At 35.7% G+C, this 22,822-nt stretch overlaps 1 protein-coding gene and 1 long non-coding RNA gene across 2 annotated transcripts in view; one reads left to right on the forward strand and one right to left on the reverse strand.

The window, feature by feature from the left end:
- Nucleotides 1–3,759: 3,759 nt before the first annotated feature.
- MS4A13 (membrane spanning 4-domains A13) lies at nt 3,760–19,231 on the reverse strand. The gene is made up of 6 exons (XM_074373008.1): nt 19,175–19,231; nt 15,793–15,933; nt 12,431–12,487; nt 11,315–11,434; nt 9,267–9,362; nt 3,760–3,819 (listed from the first exon to the last, which is right to left on the reverse strand). Exons 1-6 carry the CDS (start codon nt 19,229–19,231, stop codon nt 3,760–3,762), a joined length of 531 nt encoding a protein of 176 aa, XP_074229109.1.
- A 3,426-nt stretch (nt 19,232–22,657) lies between these two features.
- The window catches only part of LOC123617235 (uncharacterized), a 32,141-nt gene continuing 31,976 nt past the window's right edge, over nt 22,658–22,822 (forward strand). Inside the window, exon 1 of the long non-coding RNA XR_006725368.2 lies at nt 22,658–22,744. This is a non-coding gene — a long non-coding RNA (uncharacterized LOC123617235). The remainder of the gene's footprint in view (nt 22,745–22,822) is intronic.

Below are 22,822 nucleotides of genomic sequence, written 5' to 3' on the forward strand. Positions count from 1 at the left end.
TATTACTCACAAATATAGAATTATATCTTCCTGCTAGATCGACAGCTTTGATAAAATTCCTCTTCATCTCAATTTCTCTTGCTTTAATATTTTCTCTAATACTAGTTTGCTTACCTCTGTTCTGTTTCTTTGCTTTCTTGCCTTCTTTTGGATTTTTCACATTTTATTTTAATAAACTATTAGGTTGATATTCAGTCTTTTATTATTCTTTCGGTGTCTACCTTAGAGATTACAACATGCACCCTCAATTTATTAAAGGTTGTTGTAAGTTAGTTCTTTACTGCTTTACAGACAAGGCAAAGACCTTAGAACACTTTAACTATATTTGTCACCTGCCTTGTGCTACTTCAGTCTCTTTTAAATATATCTTAGTATGCCTAGACATGAATTTTTCATTTTTCATTTTTATTAGGTAGAATTGTTACAATTTGACTGCACATATACAATATAGTGCATGTAAATACATATACCCAATATACTGCACATATAGACATTATTATTTATATGGTCACACTTACTTATATTTACTCAGACATTTATCCATTTAAAATTTTACTTCTTTCCTTACTTTCCTGCTTCTTCAAGTTTCCTTCTGAGGCCATTCCCCTTTTGCCTGAAGAATACTTAAAATTTTAATTCAGCATTGAAGACTTTTGGCTTTTATTGTTTTTGTTAACAAGTCAGCCACCATTCTTTTTATTGTTTTTCTTTCAAGGTAAAGTATCTTTTTCCCTTGACTGCTTTTAAGACTTTTTGTGGCTGGCTTTATACAGTTTTACTATGATGTACTTAGATGTAGGTTTCTTCGTATTTACTTAGCTTAGGATTGTAAACCTTCTTGAATCTATAATTTGTCATTTTTTTATCAACTTGAAAATTCCGAGATATAATAATCTCTTTAAATATTACTTATTTTCTCTTATCTCTACTCTCCTTCTGAACTTCCAAATACATGGTATTAGAACTTTTCATCAATGTCATCTCTTATCCTGTCCATTCTCCACACTGTACTTTCCAACACTTTATCAATGCTTCAGTCTGATTTTCCCTTTTGCTTTTTCTTCCAGCTTACTGATTTCTTATCAGTTATGTCTAATTCCTGTTCCATTCGTATGTTTAGACCTTAATTTCAGTTATTGTGCTACTTCTAATTTCCACTTGATTTTAAAAAATAATTTTAATTTCTCTGATGAAATTTTGTCATTTAAGATTCTATAATTCTGTTATTTGGATCTATTGTGGGCCTGTGTTTTTTCTTGGATTTCAGTCAATTCTTATTTTACTGTGGTTGAATTCTAGATACTGTGTATGAAAAATTGTAGTGATAACTTGATCTGGATAATGTTATCTTCTTCTTGGAATGCTTTATTTTTACTTTGATAGAATGTTAGATTTGGGGAAGCTCACTTTAATACAATCTGTAACTGAGCTTAGCATCAGTCTATGAGAGTCATGGCTCGTTTTTGCTCACTTTTACTGTTAGGATTTAGCTCATAAGGATCACAACAGAAAGTTTTGGGTGTCAACGAGCTTCTCATCCTCTGGTAAGCATGAGCTCCAATCATTGTCTTCACAATCTTGTAAGTATCCTGCAGGAGTCTTAACTTCTTAACCTCTCATCTGCTGTGTATGATTTAGAAAATGCACCTGGAGGAAAAGCTATGCTAAAAGCCTGGATCATCTCTTGGTTTCAACTCTGGAATCTTGGTGCCTTAAACCCCAGTTCCCTTAAATTCTAGATTTCCAATACCTTTAAACAGATGATGTTTTAAAATTTTGGCTTGCTTTTGTTGTGTTCTTTGTAGGAGGCTTCAGCTGCAGGAACCTAATTTTTAACTGCTGGAAATGGAAACACTCCTATTCCCATATTTTTAATTACCATCAAAATAAATCTCTTTCTATATAGCTAACCTTTCTCCAACCTCAAGTTATATATTTTCAACTGCCCAACAGACACCTCTACTTTAATGTCTCATAGTTATTTCAAATTCAACCTATTAAAAATGGAATTTATCATTTTATCCAATCCTACTGTGCCTTCTACATTTTTTATCATTGCCAGTATCACCCAATCTGGAAACTAGGGAGTTATTTTAGATTCTTTTTTTCTCCTTCATACTTTATGATTAATCAGTTAACAAAACTAAAACGTACCCTCTTTTTCACTGTTTGTCTGAATCACTGCAGTAGTCATCCATTACTTTCCTCCACACTCTAGTTGTTCTTATCAAATTTATCCTGTCTAATGCATTTCCCTCTATTTAACACTTTTTCCTCAAGTGTAAATCCAAGTGTATAATTTCCCTACTTAAAAACCCTTCAGTGGTTTCCCACTGTCTGCAAGGTATAGTTCAACACTTTAAGTCATCAGTCTTGAATGACCTGACCCTATCATCTGGTTTCTTCCTACTTCTCCAACTTTCACCCTTGACCTATTCCTCCCTGTCATTACGTTTTAATTATACACACACACACACACACACACACACACACACATACATATATAATTATCTTTTTCACAATTTTTGCATGAGCTATTCCTTCTATTTGAAATGTTTTCCCACCTTTCAATCTGCTTGATAAACTACAATTAATCCCCTGCTCAGAGGCAATATTCTTCATAAAACTTTATTCCTTCTTACTTCCCAACAGTAGGGTCATTATCTTTTCCGCACTATTCCAATTTTTTTATACTTCTGTTAATACACGTATCACACTGCATAATCTTGATTTGTTACCTGCTGGTTTCCTCCACTGAAATAAAGCTCTTTGTGATGAGGTACCTTATTAATTTTTGATATTCTGAAGTTTAATATATTCATTGATACACAATAGACACTCAGTTAATGTGTGTTAAACTGATAGACATGAGCTAAGCACTGAAATTCCCAGAACAACAAAATCTTAATTTGTAGTATTAGATAATGATTGATGAAACCTCTTGAGAGACAAGGCAGAAAACCAAAAAGAAACAGCAGCACATTTAAAAGAGAGTTACACATACTCATTGGCATGATTCATATTGTTGAGCAAGGCTTCCTGAAGTTCTGTTCCACATTTGAAGAAAGGATGAATCTGAATTCACAACGAATCCTTCGGAAATTTTCCTTAGTGCGGAAAAGCAGCCTGTTTGCTTTGCAAAGCAATTGAACAGGTGATCCAAGCAATGAGAAGAAATAAGAAGCAAGGGGGAATGAAAGGGATGAAAGACAGCAGAGACTTTCAGGGCAGAAGGGAATTTTAATGAGGAGAGGAGCAGTCAAAGAATAATGAAGGGACTATGAATTGGATGCCTTTTAATTCATACTTTGTTCAGGTAGAAGCTAGTTCAGGAAGAATAACTCAGACTGAAATGTACTCTTTACATGTAGAGGCATAAATTATTTAAAATTCTCCTAAGAATGATACAATATCTTGCTCCAAGTCTATGCAGCTTGCATGTAGAGACAATCACACATCTTTTTTATGGTCTCTTACAAGAGCTCCATTAGGTACAGTTGACAGCTATGCTAGAGTGCCTAGAAAATAAAGTCTTCCTTATAATAATAGCATACTTAATTAGGGAAAAGCTTTCCACTTGGAGCCTACAAAAATATGCGCAGAGACTTTTCTTGAATACCGAAAAGAAAAATTCCAATTTGTTTTGCATTTTCTTTTGCAAAAAATCTGTGGGCTTTGTAGCAGGCTTGTTACACCGAGATATCACTAGGGCCCACATCAGGTAAGAGCACCAGGAAAATTCTCAACATTTCTAAGGATTTACAAAGCACTCTCAGCTTCCTCTGTACCAGCTGCAAAAGTCTCTTCATTTTTGCGACACTGAAAAAAAAATTAACCTCTCATAAGCCACATTATGACTCCTACAATCATATATGTAATAAGTATAGTTTTTAAAAAAAAATATAAGCAATACTATTACTTATAGAATAAAATGCCATTTGTCCTCTTTTTGTTTTCTATCTCAACCCACTCTTTTAATTCCTATTGAACCACTTTTAACCTTTGGTATACTCCCAGAGCTTTATAGAAAATATTCATGGTCTTCTGCAACATGAGCAGATGCCAGCACCACAAAAGTCCCCTTGTCGTGACATTCCCAATTATTACCTATTCCTTCCCTCTGAAAGTAATTGTCGTTTTGACTTTTAGGTAATCAATCCTTTCTTTTTAATTTTACCAATAGCTTCCATCCTTCCCCGAACATTATAGTTTAGCTTTAGTTTTGCCGGATTTCAAACTTCACATGAATGGAAATTAAAAGTATGCATTTTTGAGCCTGCCTTTTGGTATTTGACATTATATATATGAGATTCATCTATGTTGTTAAGTGTAGATATAGTTTATTTTAATCACTATGCAGAATTTTATTACAGTTGTAGACTAAATATATTCACTACTCACTGAATGCATTTCCACTTTGGGACTATTATGAATAATACTGATATATATATATATTTCCACCCCTCCCCGGAAGTGTCTCTTGCTACGTCTGTACACACATTTCTGTTGGGTATATAATGAGGACTGAAATTACTGATAGGGTATGCACATCTTAACTTTTAGTAAATAATGCCCAAAAGTTTTCAAAGTTGTTGCAATAATTTCTATTCCAACTAGAAGTGTGTGAGAAATTTCTTACATCCATAGTCCTTATTATCACTTAGAATTATATATTGAAATTTAGTCATTCTGTTAGGCACCTAATATCTCACTGTAGTTTTATTTTAAGGACATTTTTGAAAAGGTTGGATTTATGTCTGACGTTTTGCTATTTGTTTTCTATATGTCTCATGTCTTTTATGTTCCTCTTTTACCTGTTTTTTAAAAATTAAGTACTTCCTGTGTATTATCTTAATTTATTAATTTTATTTTACTATAATCTTTTGGATTTTCTTAGTCATTGGCCAGGGATTACAATATGCATTTTAATTTATCACAATCTGCTTCAGATGAATGCTAATTTAATTCCATTAAAATATAAACACTTTGTTCTCATGTAGCTATATTCCTTCCCCTTCCTTTGTGCTATTATTGCTGTATATATTACACCTACATATGTTATATAATCAACAATATAGTGTTATCTTTTAAAATATCAGAGAAAAAAGGAGAAAATATGTATCTAAATACCAGGCGTTGGCAAATTATGACAAATGAACCAAATCTGGCCCACTACCTGTTTTGTAAAGTTTCACTGGAACAAAGCCATATCCATTCATTTAAAAACTGTCTATAACTGCTTTCATGTTATAAGGTAGAATTGAATAGTTGTGACAGATGGAATTAAGATTGATAATAGCATGGCCTTAACATAAGGGGATTATCTTGGAAGATTTGGGTGAGTCCAGTGCAATTTCTGCAATTGTCTTTTAAGTCAGTCAAGAAAGAGCAAAAGATATGTTTACACTGCTTTTCATCTACACAATTACCTTTACTGACGCTCTTTATGTCTTTCATGTGTATTTAAGTTGCATCTGATATTACTTCCTTTTTGTCTAAAGAACATTTCTTGTAATGAAGTTCTGTCAGCCACATATTTGCTGTCTTTGTTCATCTGTGTATGTCTTTATTTCACCTTCATCTTTGAAGGATAGTTTTAAAGGATATAGAATTCATGCCTGACTGCTTTTCCCTCCGACACTTTAATATGCCATCCCACTACCTTAATGCCTCCATTGTTTCTGATGAGTCAGCTGTTAATCTTATTGTGGTTACATTGCACATGAATTCATGTTACTCTTGCTGCTTTCAAGATTTTTTTTCTTTTCCTTTTTTTTTTTTTTTGGTAGGGAATTAGGTTTATTTATTTATTTTTAGAAGAGGTACTGGGGATTGAACCTAGGACCTCACGCATGCTAAGCATGCACCCTACCCCGTGAGCTATACCCTCCCCCTAAGATTTTCTTTTTATCACTTTGGCTCTGAGGCACCTAGAGGTGAATCTTTTTGTGTTTATTCTTACTGGCGATCATTCAGCTTCTTCAATGGATAGAATATTTTTCATCAAATTTGGGAAATTTTTGGTCATTATTTCTTTATTTTTCTTATTCCCTCATTTTCAGGGATTCTCATTATGCATACGTTGGTGCACTAGCTGGTGTCCCCCAAACCTCTGAGGCTCTGTTCCTTTTTTTTTTTTTTTTCCTGTTCTCCAGACTGGATGGTCTATATTGTTCTATCATGTTTTCTGATTTTGCCCTCTGTCAGCTCAGATTTGTTCTTGAGCCCTCTACTGAGTTTTTCATTTCAGTAACTGTATTTTTAAATTCCAGAATTTCCATCTGGTTCTTTTCAATAATTTCTATCTTTTTAATTATTGTACTTATTAAAAAAATGTAACAGCTTCATTGAGGCATAACTGAAATACAAAGAACTATATGCATTTCATGTGTACAATTTGATGAATTTAGACATATACAAACACTCTGATACCATTGCCACAATCAAGGTTATAGACACCGATACTCTTATTTAACGAGCTATTATATCACCCATTAATTCTTTATACATGTTTTCCTTTAATTAAAGTCCAACATTTTTCTTCCCCTCTTCCCAAAAGACTGTATCTATTGACTGCTTTTTTTTCCCAAGTATATGGGTCACTGTTTACTGTTTTTTGTATGTCATACATTGTTGCTGTTGTTGAAAAATGAGTTTTTTAGATAATATGTTGTAGCGACTTTGGATTCTGATTGTCCCATTTTCCCTCTGCAGTGGTTGTTATTGCTTCTTTTCTGTGAGCTGCCTCTATCAATTTTGTGGAGTCTGTACTCCTTGCAGTATGTGGCCTCTGATATATCTACTTACATTTTTTCCAGTTTTAAATCTCTGTTTTTATCTTTAAGGCTGGTTTCCTTGGGTTTTTCCCCTGGGTCTGCATAAGTGATCAGCCAGTGAGTGGTCAGAAGTTATGCTTAAACACCTTGTTATGGGCTGAACTATGTTCCCCTAAAGTTCATGTTGAAGTCCTAACCGCTAGTGCCTCAGAATGTAACTGTATTTGGAGATAGGGTCTTTAAAGCAGTAATGAAGTTATAATGAAGTCATTAGGGTGGGCCTTAATCCAATATGACTGATGTCCTTATAAGAAGAGGAAATTAGGACACAGACACATATAGAGGGAAGACCATGTAACGACAAAGAGAGAATAAACCACCCGAAAGCCAAGGAAGAAGGTCTTGGAAGAAATCAACACTTCCAACACTTTGATCTCAGACTTCCAGCTTCCACAATTGTGAGACAGTATCTATTGTTTAAGTCACCCAGTCTGTGGCAGTTTGTTACGGTAGCCCTAGCGAAGTAATATACACCTTAAGCCAGTAAGACAACCACCTTTGTCAATGAATCGTTGTAGCTTAAGGAAAGTATTCAAAGTGTAGGCCATTTATAAATCTGTCACAGTGTTTACTCTGTGTTTGCAAGGCCTCTTACTCAGCCAGCGGTGAGTTTACTAGGACCCTCTCTAGTCTCCTCAGTGCACAGCACGCACTGCCCCATGCGCATTTGTAGTCTTCAGGCCACGAGGGATAAATGGGATATTATCAAGGCCCACTTTGGCTATTTTGTTCTCAGAGTCTCCCTGTTAACTTTTGGCTGGTTGCCAATTTCTTGCCCTGACAAGTACTGTAATCTCAGTTAGACTAGGTGTTATATTGGTTTTTCCAGACTGCAACTGAGATAACTATTGTTTTAGTAACATCCCTGGTCATAAACTTTCTGTGCTCTGTTCCAAGTAAACTCAGCCCTCTCCAGCAGTGAGGCTGCTGGTCCTCAGTCTGACTCACCCAGGGAAACTTCTATGAAATGGAACCTGGGTTTGCAGGAGTGAATCGGAAGGACCTGAAGCAGCCCCCAGCTAAAATGTCACAGACATCCCCTGTTCTTATCAAGTCTCCATACATTTTCTTAAACAAACACTTCTCAATTTGCTTTGGTAAATTTCCAGAATCTTTAAAAGGTTGTTTACTGACAATTTTGTCCAGTTTTATAATTTCTTTTTAGGGAAATTTGTCAAATCCACACCCAGACATTCTGGAAGCCCTACCATTCCCTATTCTTGGAAAACCTTTCTTCATATAGTCTCCTAGTTGCCTAGGCACTTCAGCTAGCCTCTGCTCAGACAGCATCCCATGTAAGTCAGTCTTTGCCTTATCTCCTTACTGTGTTTTATTTCACTCTATGACACTTTTGAACTTCCTGACATTATTATATATTTGTTTGTTTATTGTCTTTCTCCATCACTGGAATGTAGGCTCCCTGATTGTAGGGATGTTTTGTTAATCATTGTACCCTTAGTGCCTAGTAAAAATGCCTAGTAAATGTAATGCCTAGTAAAAAGTAGGCTTTCCTTATTTGTGAAAGAATGCATGAATGTTGGATATCTAATTTTTTTAAGCATGAGAGAATATAGCCAGTCTCATGAACTTCTGTGGTATTGTGAATTAGTACAGCATTTTGAAATATTAAACTTGCAATTACACTTCTTGGAATTAACCACCTACAGAAATACTAGTCTTGTATGCAAAGATATTTGTATTGGGATGGTCATTGCATCATTGCTTATAATTTAAACTGGAAAAAAGTTAAATATGCAGCAGCAATAAAGGAATGTTAAAATAAATACTAAGGAAAAGTATAATGCTATTAAAAGGCATTGTTTAGATATGCTTTATAATGGAAAGCTGTTTATTTTTTAATTGAAATACAGTCAATTACAATGAGTCAATTTCTGGAGTACAGCACAATGTATGTGTCACACGTACACATACATATATTCATTTTCATATTTTTTTCATTAAAGGTTACTACAAGATATTGAACATAGGTCCATGTGCTATACAGAAGAAACTTTTTTTTAAATCTTTTTTTATATATAGTAGCTAACATTTGTAAGTCTCAAACTCCCAAGTGGAAAGCTGTATATGATAGCTGAGAAAATGTATGTGACAAAACAATATGATTACACAATTAGTAACAAAGAAAACTGTATATGTGCCTTTTTGTGTAGATTTTGACATGTAAGCATGATTAGGACTACATTAAGAGGACAACAACCTTTACAATTTTTTACTTTTTAATATTGTTTCATGTATTACTTTTGTAATTTTATAAATAAAGAAAAAATTAAAAAGTGAAGTAACTATTATCACATATTCCATTTTTATTAGTCCCAACCAGGTATCAGAATACTTTATCTCCTCATAGTGTCTGCTTACTAGAAATAAATCTACATTCTTGATTTGCCAGACAGTTAGATAAACACTTACCAAACCAATACAGCCAAAGATCGTGTATGTGAATGCGATACAAAGTTCCAAGGGGTAGAAGCCCAGTAAAACACGTGAAATTTCTCTCCCGAGTCTCTGAAACCAGAAAGTAGGGAGACATCTTGCATTATTACCTTTAATAAATGCAAATATGTTCACAGAAGGAGCTCCTAATATAAGCGTCAAAGAAAAGAAGGGAAACAGAAGAACAAGGAAGCCTCTTTCACTGTTTGATTTCCCCAGGAATTTCTATTCCTGCACCTTCTGCTTCATTTTCCTACTTTCATCCCCCTAGTTTATTGCCTAGAGCTTTAGTTAGCGTTTCCTTCATTTACACATAAAGAAACTAAGGAAATGGGGAAGTAAAAAACTTGTCCCAGGGGTCAGACACAGTGAGTATGAAAGATAGCATCTGAATAAAGGCAGCCTAGTTCTGGATTTATACTGTTAACCATTTTTCTATATGAGAAGTATATTTCAGAGGCATGGACTTTGGGGGATGGCTGAACCTACCTGAGAACACTGACCACTTGATGAGTTTGTGGATTTAGCTAAGCCACTTGCTTATGTTAGAAAAACTGGAGTATGGAAACTCTTGCAAAATATTGGCTGCCTAGGTATGTAATTCTATAATGTGTCTAGGAAAACACAGCATATGTAAGTTCATTTTGTGTAACTCATCACAGCAAACAGAGCTGAAACTTGTGTGCTTGGGAGATTGTGAAACATCATTAGTACTGAGTTCAGGTCAGATAAATACAGTGTCCAATGGCTTGTAATACTTCCTGCAAAAGTTAAGTCTTGGCAGTTATGCCGTATTATCTCAAACTGAGATTATAAGCTTATGAGTAAGAGTTGTAAGATAAAATAACTTGAAAGAATTCTATACTTACTAAATTGATTCCTCCCCTCCCTATCTCTGCCTCTGAAATTAGAATTGAAGATATCTAGACAAAATTTCCAGGGCAAATGTAAAATTTTCTTACAACTTACAGGCAAAATCTGATGCACGCTTATTTTATTTAAATCAAAACATCATTCATTACAGATAATCTGTTTGGAAGTATTATTGCATCTTCTCTCATCATCCTATTGTCTTCTAGGATTTTGTTCCCCAACCTTGGATTCCTTTCCCCTGACGGTCCCTTTTATAATATACTGCAGGTATGGACAGGGGTATATAGGGAAGCAGGAGGAAGCTTATCCCTCACCTACAGTGACTCTTTTACTTAGAATTACTGTGAATTGAAAATTTCCAAATTGTTATTTGTTTTGTTCTGTTGTTCAGTAACAAAGAGAAGCTTCACTCTAAACTGTTTTCATTTTAAATGGAAGATTTTAATAAGTATTGCCAAAATCTTTGGCAGCACTAATATTCTATGATTCTGAATTTTAAGCCAACACAAGTGAAATAAATCTACTGTGATATCAGTAAAGGGATTTACATTTATTGGGGAATGTTGTATCTTAAAAAAGAACTGTAGTTAATTCTTTGGTACAAAGTATGTGATTGGATATTTAATTAAATGGAAGCAAAGTAGATTCATGTACATTCAGCATTTGAGGACTTAAAGCAAAATTCATGTGAGATATAGAAGTAGGCTGTATATGAAAATATTTATGTTAAACCAAAAATTACTAGATGTATACAATTCCAACTTCATGCATCAATAGCAGAATTCTTTTGTTGATTTTGGGAATGGTTTTAAGGTCTAGGATTGTACTTTCCTTTCATTAAGAGAATCATCCTAATATGTGTGTGTGTGTGTGTGTGTGTGTATATATATATATAAAACTTATCACTGAAGCCTTCAAATCTTTTGCTTGCTTTATTTTAATTGAGCATATCAAGAATCAAATTTCCTATTAATATTTATAAAAATTACATTAGAGTTATTTTTTAATTAAAACTTTCAATCAAGAGCTGACTACTAAATCAAAGAATTTAATGAGGACCAACAAAAGCCTTATTTTACCTCCTAAAACTTCAAAACTTCTGAAAAGAATAATTTTGAAATTAAGATGTTACTATAGAATTGATCACTTACCGCTTGTCCAAAATTCCTATATGACACAGAATCAAAAGAAGACAACTCTAATACTGTTAGAACCGTTGCAATAATCACAGTAATCATGCACAAGATGTTCATGATCATGGCACATATAAGCTGAAAAGAAGATATGGGGTAAATTTATTATACTCAGAAAAAACAATTTGGTTAAACAGTTTGCATTGCTGAATAAGATCACTTAGTTAAAATTTTGATCTAGTTTCTAAAGCTTTAGAAGTGTTGGTATGCTTGCCATTAGAGTAAAATCTTTTTGTGGTTTATATGAAACCTGGTTAATTTGGAGGAAACATTGAAATATCATCACACCAATAAGCATCGATCTTCCACTTGGGCTCAAAATTATTTTATTTTATAATCTTCTGAGTCACTTGGAAAAAAGTCTTATAAGATATGATTTCAACAGAAAGCATTCCACTGCAAAAAGAAAATAAAAGATGAAAACTGATTGCTTGTAGAAACAGGCCAAATAGGATTCAATGAATTTTAATCCTCGGTTTTCATTCTCTGGGGAAATCCATCAATATCTTTGGATATCAGTTTTTTATCTGTACAATTATGAGAGCAGACTAATTAATTTCTAACGTATCTTTTAGCCCTAAGAGTCTAAGATTTTTTTCTTCCCAGTATCTTTCCACCTATACCATAGATCTTCTATTTTGTTACAAGATACAATCCTATTTCCAAATTGGATAGTTAGGAAAATGAAGTTTTACAGCAGTATTATGTGTGTGTATGTATGTATGTGTATATATATATATATACACACACACACACACACACATACACAGGCATTAGGTCCTGTTAAATTTTTTCTAACAGCAAAATTCATACAATGTTAAAAAAGGTAGAATACCAAGCCAAAAAAAGAAAACCTCTACACTTAAACTTAGAAATCTTTACACAATATAATTCTAACTAATACAGCATGTTTATCTACAGTAAATTATGTGCTTCTGGGTTTTCACTTAATTTCTTCATTGATTTTACAGGTAGGGTAGATTCCTTCATTGTTTAGATGTTCAGTGTCTTTTCATTACCACCTGTTAGCTCTGTGACCAGCAATTTCTAGGGTACCTAAACATTTTAACTTACCAGGCGTTGAGTTGGATGCCTTGCTACTTTTATTATGGAGACTCCTGAAATGATAAACTGGATATAAAAACATATATTTATAAATACTCATTGATAATGCTCATCAAATTAAAATATACTTTTAACAACTCCCTCTTCTAAGTCAATTGTTTTTAGAATACTCAGAGTTAAAAAAATATAAGAAAGTTTTAGTAGAAGGGGTCAGGACAAGTTTACATCAGGCGGTAAAAGACAATAGTAGAGTCACTAATAACAGAAACATATAAGGGACACTGGGCATAATTCAGGCAGTGGGTTGTGGAATGACTTAAGATGACCTAAGCAGCTCTGAATCAGGGACCAAGTTATTTATATCTGTGTGTACTTTCTGAACTAGTTCAATTCTTACTTCTAATGCTATGCTTCCTATTGAGATGATACCACTGGTTATTAACTACTGTGTATATATCCACATGTGAAAAAGTAGTCCATAACTCTATTCCAAGTTGTGTTTGTACACAATACAGCTCTTAAGTGAGACTGTAGCCATTATTAAGGTAATAGCTGCTATTCGTGTTTTTACCTTTGTTTTTTTAAAAAAGAGGTTCCATTATTTCATACTAGGCAATTTTGTCTGTTTCCCAGAAGCGTAAAACTATGTCATATTGTTCGAATGTGGGTTGCACAATCCCTTAGAAATATTCCTTTTGTCTTATCTGTTTTAGTGCCTTTGACAAAGATCCAAGTCAAAGGCTAATTTCTGGAAAAATAGCATTTGTAGTATACACCATATAAAGGAAGGCCAAGCCTGAAGCTTACTAACTCCTCAAGGATAACTTAAATCTACATAATCAGCAAGCATTCCATTCTGTAGCAAAAGCTACACAGAAGAAGGTACACAGTGAAGGTACGAACTAGTTCAGAATATAAAGTGAAAATACGTTGTGAATTTTAAACTAGTGCTAACTAGATTACCAAACCATGTACTTTACAAAATGCCCTTCAAAGTTTATGACCTAAAGCAGAAGATTTGTATTGGATTAAATTTAATTGAACTTGTAGATAATTTAATACAGGAGCTAACTATGCTATTTTTATAACATAAATGACAGACGTGAATCATTCATCTGGATTTTGTCAGCACTTTCACTCTTTTTCTCCTATTGTTTTCCAAGGCAATGCTCTGACACCTGTCAGCCAAGGTGCAAAGGCAGGGGAACTCCCCTACAGCCCTCTCAAACGGTGGCCATCCTCTCTCCTACAGCCCTTACATCACTGATTCTAAGCATGGGTAAGTGACCCCCTTACTTATTGTTACTTCCATGCATTCTGTCTCCTCCAGCTGTGAAGCAGAGGTTGTCAGATTCTATCACCCACTATCCCTTCTGCTTGAAGTCATCTACGGACCCCCTTGGTCACTCTTCTCTTTCTAGATGAGTTTAGCTCTTAGCTCTCTCTCTCTCTGACATCGCCTACTCCTTGGTAATTTCAATATATACTTCTATGATGCTTCTTGTACCCTGGGCTTGTAGTTCTTTGAATTTCTCTCCTCTAATCCTTTCACTCCATCTTATCTCAGTCACTCACTCCCATATTCATTCTCTTGACATGTTTGTCAATGAGAGTAACACCTTTCACAGCTCAGTTTTAATTGTCCCACTCTGACCTACACGTTCTTTCTAGTTCATGCTCTGCAGTATGACAACCCTAAAAATTCTTTGACCCCATCTGGATCTATAATTTGAGCCCTTTACCTCTGTTATGTTCTCTCCTTCACCAGCTTAAATTCCATGGTCAATTATTAAGATGCTCATTTTTATACATTCTCAATTCCTTTGCACCTTTCTTGTTTGATCACAGTTTTATGGTTAAACCGGGATCCTGATTAAATGCACTTTTCCTTCTTACTACATGCCTGTACCCATGCAGTCGAACACAGCCTGAGAAAGATGTACACAACCATCTCAACCCACCTCACTATACAATCACATGCCAAAAGCTTAAGCAAGTCCTTAATGCAGCATGAAAGTCAAACTACCTTTCTACAATCCATGCACTCTCTCACTTTTCCTGGCCGATGATTTCCTATCATCTTCTCTCTCCTCAACCAACCAACATTTCTTCATTCACACTCTCAGCTCATGATTCACTGAGATATTTGAAGCCATCAGAAGAAAAGTCCACCGGCTTCCAACATGCCACTAGCTAACTATAAAATTTGTCTTTTCTCTGTTTCTCTACCTTCCCTCCTGCTACCTGCCTTGATACCATTTACATTAAAGGTGGGTAATTCTTTGTTGGGGGCTGTCCTGTGCATTATAGGATGCTTAGCAGTATCCTTGGCATCTGCCCACTAGATCTACACCCCCAGCTGTGAAAATTAGAAAGGTCAACATCAAATGTCTTCTGAGGGAAAAAAAAAAAATCACCTCTAGTTGAGAACCACTGCTAAAGATGAACTGTCCATAGTCCTAGCTATTTGTGTATTAAAATGCACCATTTCTTACCTACACAAGTCCATGACTCTAATAACCCCTCCCTTCACCCTTTTATCTCATACATCATTAGTTTTCTCTCTTCTGGTTCAGTCCCCTCAATGGAAGACATGATACTGCAAACTGACTGAAACAAATACGCAAACCCTGCCTTGACCCTAGGTTCCCCCAGCTACTTCCTCATTTCTCTATACCCCATTACACCAGAGCCCGTAAAGGAGTTGTCTGTATTTGCTGTCTCTGATTCCTCTCCTCTTATTATTTTTTAAAACAATTCCAATCAGGCTTTTGCCCCACCATTCTACTGAAACTACTTGTTGAGTTTATTGTTGGCCTCCATATTGCTAAATCCAACGGTCAATTTTAAGTCCTTGTCTTATTTGGCAACATAATGAAATTTAATATAGTTGATATTTCTCTATTTCTTTGATCACTTGGTTTCCAGGGTGTCACATTCTCCAGACTTTCCTACTACCTATGGCTGTCTAGAAGCCATAGAAGAGTGCAGGTAATGACAAATTTAGAAAATGTGTGAGTATAGACGCATTGTGTGAGGAACCTAAGGTAAAGACTCTAAACATGAAAATTAAGCATGTTAATGGATATTGTACTTTAAGATTCTGTCTTTCACATATCTGAGGACAATTCAACCTATGGTTGTCACTGTGTATTCACTCATCTCTTTATCTCTTGTAATAGCACTGATAAATTAAAGGTGCTCAATAAATATTTGTTGAAAAAAGAAATTTGACTTTGAATAAATAATCAACATGGGATTTAGTTACTTAATTCTCCTGAAAACTTTGTTTAGAAATTGTGCCCTATGCTCCACTAGTTACATGAATATTATTTACTGAATGTTAATCCATATAAATGTATTCTACTCACAATAATTCCCCATAAAGAACATCCTGTTCTGTAAGTTATAGGTTCATATGTCCCAAAGACTCCTTTAATTTGTCCCATATACAAAATCAATAGGAGATACCACATGAGAACATTAAAGATGCCAATCATAATCTGGATAGCCTATGAGAAGAGAATGCTATTAGTACTGAAACCATGTGATTTATAACATAATTCCAATAATTGTTAATTATAAGACACATTCAACATTTTTACAAAAGATGAAAGTAAAATAGCAATGCACCTAACCATGAAATCCCTGGGTTGGTTAGTTCAAAAAGAAGGCCTTAAGCAGGAAGTACTGAGGTTTACCAAAGAGGAATCAGCCATACTTGGATCATCAGACTGTTCAGTAATAATTCTGGTGAATTCTCCCATGAGAATGTTGACAGTCTGACTCTGCTACTGGCCATACCCCTAACTAGCAAGTAGTGGCATGAGAGGAGAGTAGTGGGGGTACTTCTTTTCCTTCCAGGCACACTTAGTGGGGATCTTTTTCACAAGCATGCAGAGGCGAGGTCGAGTCAACACAGAGATGCCAAGAGTACCCAGAGTAGACTTACTTGCACCAGGTCTCCCTGTTGGACAGGGAATAGGTTAAGGCAAGGGAGAATCATTACTCAATTTTAATTTGTAGTAAGATAATTATACCCAATAAACATGTACTAATAAATTTATTTCAGAATTATATGTATACTGCTATTTTGCCTACTGAATCACATTTTTAATTACTCTTTAAAAACTTCAGAGGGTACATTATATTCACTTTCATATAAACTTTGATATGAAGCTATTCAGTGTTTAACTTTAATAGTTCTAGATCTTTGTAAAACCGACAACATAATGCCATTTGCAGCAACATGGATGTTCCTGGAGAATGTCAGTCTAAGTGAAGTAAGCCAGAAAGAGAAAGAAAAATACCATATGAGATTGCTCATATGTGGAATCTAAAACAACAATAACAACAACAAAACATAAATATAAAACAGAAACAGACTCATAGACATAGAATACAAACTTGTGGTTGCCAAGGGGGTGGGGGTGGGAAGGGACAGACTGGGATTTCAAAATGTAGAACAGATAAACAAGATTATACTGTATAGCACTGGGAAATATATACAAGATCTTGTGGTAGCTCACAGAGAAAAAAAATGTGACAATGAATGTATGTATGTTCATGTATAATTGAAAAATTGTGCTCTACACTGGAATTTGACACAACATTGTAAAATGACTATAACTCAATAAAAAATGTTAAAAAAATAGTTCTAGCTCTTTGTAAAGCAAGTAATCTATGAAACACATAAATGCAATTGGCTAATATTAAAGATATGTTTTAGGGAAATTGTTCTTTTCGTATAGAAAAACCACTTTTCTTGGTAACAACCTTATGCATTTACAGTTTGATTTTTAAGGTTTCCCCTACATCAAATTTGGAAAAATTGCATTGTTTTCAAAGGTTCTTCGGATTTGACTGGGAGTAAATCCTCTATTAGATCTCAAAATTCTTGAGAGCGTGACTTCAACAGTCCCTTTGTTGTCCACCAGCCTCTAACACAGTACCCAGCATACAGCAGTCACCCAGTAAATACCTCTTGAATAAGCATATCAGTCTCAAGAATATTAATTCCACATCACTTTCTGTTAACTGTAAAAGGAGTGAGTAGGCTTGATAAATGGTATCTCCTTTTATGTGGTTTGCAACTGTTAAATACAAAACTATGAAATATCCAGGTAGCCAAATCTTGTAAAGGGCTCTTACAAGAAAGCAAGGCTGCTAGTATGTGGAGAAAGACAAGATGAGTTTTCTTATTTAAAAATTACTCTTAACCTAGAGCCAATGCATGGGTTCCAGGAGGTCATAGGCCTCCCCACCCACATACACACAACAATGAGTGCAGAGGATTATGATATGTGCCTAAGTGTGGGGAGAAGATTTAGAGCTTTCTTCCTAGCCCAAAGAGGTCTGTGACTTGAAAGAAGCCAAAAAACCTGAGTCAGGTAGGAGATTTAGACAACTGGTCTACAAAGTAGCCAAATTTAAATGAAAACTTCATATCCATCAGAAAAATTTTTTCCTCTTCAGATGTGATCTTCATAACTCCTTTGTGTTTATTAAGAGAGCTAGATAAATTCTGTTGATAATTTAATAGAAAAGACAAATTAATAATAATCCTACTGCATAGACATCAATATGGTAATTTTAAAAGATCAGCATTAAACTATCAAAGAAATGCAAATCAAAACTACAATGAGGTATCACCTCACACCAGTTAGAATGGCCATTATTAAAAAGTCCATAAACAATAAATCCTGGAGAGGGTATGGAGAAAAGGGAACCCTCCACACTGTCAGTGGGAATGTAATTTGGTGCCACCACTATGGAAAACAGTCTGGAGGTTCCTTAAAAAACAAAAAAAATGGAACTACCACATGACTGAGCAATTCCACTCCTGGGTGTATATCCAGAAAAGATGAAAACTCTAATTCAAAAACACATATACACCCCAACGTTCATAGCTGCACTATACACAATAGCCAAGACATGGAAGCAACCTAAGTGTCCATCAAAGGATGAATGGATAAAGAAGATGTGGCATATACATAATGGAATATTACTCAGCCATAAAAAAGAATGAATTATTGTCATTTGCAGCAAGATGGGTGGACCTAGAGATTCTCTTATTAAGTGAAGTCAGTCAGAGAAAGACAAAATATTTTATCACTTATATGTGGACTCTAAAAAAATGATACAAATCAACTTATCTATGAAACAGGAGACTCACAGGCATAGAAAATAAATTTACATTACTAAAGGGGAAGGCGGGGAGGGATATATTAGGAGTTTGGGATTAGCAGATACAAATTACTATGTATAAAATAGATAAACAACAAGGTCCTATTGTATAGCACAGGGAACTATATTCAGTATCATGTAATAACTGATACTGAAAAAGAATGTAAAAAAGAGTATATATATATATAAAACTGAATCACTATGCTGTACACCAGAAACTAACACAACATTGTAAATCAACTATACTTCAATAAAAAATTAAAAATAAAAAAATCAGCAATAGATACCTCTACAGTTAAAAAACACTTTTTTTTCCTTCTCTTCCTTTTTTGGATTCATCTATTACCCTGTGTATACTGATTTAGTCAGTACATTTATATCTAAGCACATATTTGTTTATGAAGGGCAATGACATCAAATTTGTAGAAGACAATCAATACTTAAGAAAAAAAAGCCTTTTACCCTTTTGACTTGACCAAATCTGCCCCTCTTCAGATTCAAGAATGTTCCTTATTAAATTGAAATAGTGTGCGATCCTGAATTTAGTCAAAGAGAAGTCTTACTTACCCCTAAGACAAGAGCATCTGCTGTAGAGATTTTTGAACAACACTCACACGAAGCCATACTACCAGCATTTCCTCTAGATGATTATGTCTCTAATCTTTGATGATATCTTTATTAGCAAACTTCTACAAAACAATACAAAACACATATACATATGCTTTGCTCAAAAGAGAATACTTGTTTCATTTCCTATTGTTTTGCAACCACCTCCCCAAACTCAGAAGCAATCACTTTCTGCTTTTCATGCCTTGTTAGAGGCATCAATTTGCATTCACCTATTCTGATTAACAGCTTCCATAACTGAAAAGCCTCCCTCTGCGACTAAAAAATATTGGCATATTACAGACACTTTCCCTGAGTAGTGAAATTGTCTCCGGATGATAAAGTATAAAGAACACCCAGGAAAGAGTGTTAGAGGATTTTCAGTAAAGCTTTTAACGATTCATTTGCAATTTATAATTAAGTCAATGCATTGCATAATGCCATGTTTGCATTTTTAAAACTGAGTTCTTGGACTTAAGCTCATCACTGGCTTGTGACTTTTCTGACACATACTTGCTACCTAGTTCTTCATTCTATGTGGATGAACTTTTTCCTCCCTCAGAGAAGGAACTTATCAAAGTTGCTTCCAAAATCCTAAAGGCCTTTTTTTGGTTTTGTTTTTCTTGTTATTCCTGCATTTCTCCCTGGTGTTTATATCACCTTCTTATTTACAGGAACATAAAAACTTGGCTAATAATTGTATCCCCTTCTGGGATTTTGTCCATTTGTGCGTCTGAAATTACATTGTTTAACATCTTCCAACATGACCCACTTAGGTCAATAACTTGAGTTATGCCACTTGGCCATCCAGGTGATCATCTAATGGATAATCTCAAAACTTAAGCCTTGGACCGTCCAGAAATGAGGGAGGAGTTCGACCACATGATCTGCCATTCCCTGCACCCTTAAAATCTCATGATTCGATTATTTTAATGAGTCTTTGATTTCTAAAATTGATTTCTTGAATGTCTCTAAATTCTATAATGTATAGAAACAGAAAAGGCTAGGGTGAAAATACAGGAGCTGGTGATAGCAAATAGAGAGAACAATATGTTAATAACTGAAGTATAATGGTAAACTTTATATATTCTAACATCACCTTTGAGAAATACCAAAGAAAGAGTATAGGCCTATAGGTAACCAAGATTAATCACTCTGCTTAAAAGACAGAATTACAGAATCGATATATAAAGTAATGAAGAAAAGCCATACCTAGATTGCTATTATTTGTCATTTTTCAGAGAAAAGGAAAATAATAAAATAAGTCCTTTTGTGTATATAGAAAGGTTCTTTTCACATTCATAGTTGATAGTGGAAGAACCATGGGTGACTTGGTAAGTAGAAAATTTAGCATCACTCTAGCCTCCATCAGGCCCTCACCAAAACCACCCCAAATGAGGTATTCATTAAAATACTAAGAAAAAAAGTGTATGTGTGTGTTTAAAATCCTCAGCTTAATTGATGAAAGGAAGAAATGCTACAATATATTCCTGGAGTAAATGATGGCTAAATTTTAAAAAAAGTTCTACATTCTTACTCTACAACCCAGTTAAAAACTAAAAATAGAATATAAAAATAAAATAAATCATTTATTTGTTTTTATTTTCTGGCGTTCCCAGAACTAAACCAAAGGCAGCTGCAGGGTAAGTCCCTGTCCCTAATTCTCACCCATATCCTCACCCCATAAACTTGCCTTACATAAAATTCTGGAACAGTCACAGAGAGCTCATGTCTAGAAACCACTTCTCTATCTTTAGCAGGGATGCAACTCTTCACTGTCTTCAGAATAAAGTTCAAAGTCTTTGGCAGGGCCTATAAAGCCCTAGATGAACTGCTCCCTGCCCACCTTCTCAGCCTCATCCTGGCCACTCCCTCAGTTTCAACCCTAACAGCTGCCACAGAGACCTCTGGGAAGCCTCCTCTGCCTCACGAGTCTGTTAGATACTCCTCTCCTTGACCCCCTGATATTCTGTGCATACTTTATATTATGGTGCAATCTGAACTTGATTTTCAAGATTCGCTCCCAAGTCAGTGTGGGCGCCCAGAAGTCCAGAAATTCATTTCTCTATGTCCAGGGCCAGTCCTGGGCTGTGACTGAGAGACTCAACCTTGATGAAATAAACCACAATGAGGTATCACTTCACACTGGTCAGAATGGCCATCCTCAAAAAGTCTACAAATAACAAATACTGGAAAGGGTATGGAGAAAAGGGATCCTTCCTACACTGTTGATGGGGGTGTAAATTGGTGCAGCCACTACAGATTACAGTCTGGAGGATCCTTAAAAAACTAAAAATTGAAGTACCACATGACTGAGCAATTCCACTCCTGGGCATATATCCAGAAAAGGCAAAAACTCTAATTTGAAAAGATACATGCATCCCAAAGTTCATAGCAGCTCTATACACAATAGCCAAGACACGGAAGCAACCTAAGTGTCCATCAACAGATAAATGGAAAAAGAAGATGCGGTATATATACACAATGGAGTATTAGTTAGCATAAAAAAATAGAAGTGCCATTTGCAGCAACATGGATGGACCTAGAGGTTTTCATGCTAAGTGAAGTCAGTCAGACAGAAAGATGAATATTAAATGATACCACTTATATGTGGACTCTAAAAAACGAATACAAATCAATTTATTTACAAAACAGAAAGACACTCACAGACATGGAAAAGAAACTTACGGTTACCAAAGGGGGAAGGGTAGGGGATAAATTAAGAGTTTGGGATTAGAGGATACATATCACTATACATAAGATAGATAAACAACAAGGATTTACTGCATAGCACAGGGAACTACATTCAATACCTTATAATAACCTATAATGGAAAAGCATCTGAAGCTGTACACCTGAAACTAGTGCAATATTGTAAATCAACTACAGTTAAAAAAAAAGACTGGAGGCAGTGGAGGGTAGTGAGGCCCGGCCTTCCAGCCTCCGCACAGGGAGGGAAGGAGACACACAGGAGGGTGGGGGTGGGGAGGCCTTGAAATCTGTCTCCATGCCTCCTTGTGGCTTTTAAGTTAACAAATCCCGTAAGCAAAGCGACATCATTACCCCTCATTTTACATGTTCAAGGTCCCAAGGATCGACTCTCGCCCTCCGAGGTCCAGACCCTGGCTAAAGGAGGAGGGGTCCCCGGGTGGGCGGGTCACCCTGCCCGGGAGAGCTTGTCCAGCACCCAGTCTGCGGCCTCCCGCCAGTACAGGCCCGGCTGAAGATGCCGATCTCAGCTGGCGGCGCCCTCAGGGCCGGGTCCCCATATCCTGCCCAGCCGCCATCACTGAGGGACCAAGGCGCCCAGGACCCAGCCGGCCCTCAGGCTCCTCAGGTCTCGCAGGTCTCCAACGGCAACAGCGGGCTCCTGGTGCGCCTGCGCAACTCCAGTCCCCAGGAGGATGCTGGGAGCAAAGCGCGTGCGCAGACTCACTAGAGTCTGGCCGACCGTGTGCTCAGACACGCGCCAACTACTGCTCGGTGTCTCTGGAAGTGTCTTCTCTTCCATTTCTGGTATTGGTCTGTCTGGTGAGCTTCTTATATATGCATCCGCTGCAGAGCAACCAGGATGGCTGAAGAAAGTCAGCCCTTCATCTTCTTGGTTCT

This window comes from Camelus bactrianus, chromosome 10 (genome assembly GCF_048773025.1).
Source record: "Camelus bactrianus isolate YW-2024 breed Bactrian camel chromosome 10, ASM4877302v1, whole genome shotgun sequence".
NCBI lineage: Eukaryota > Metazoa > Chordata > Mammalia > Artiodactyla > Camelidae > Camelus > Camelus bactrianus.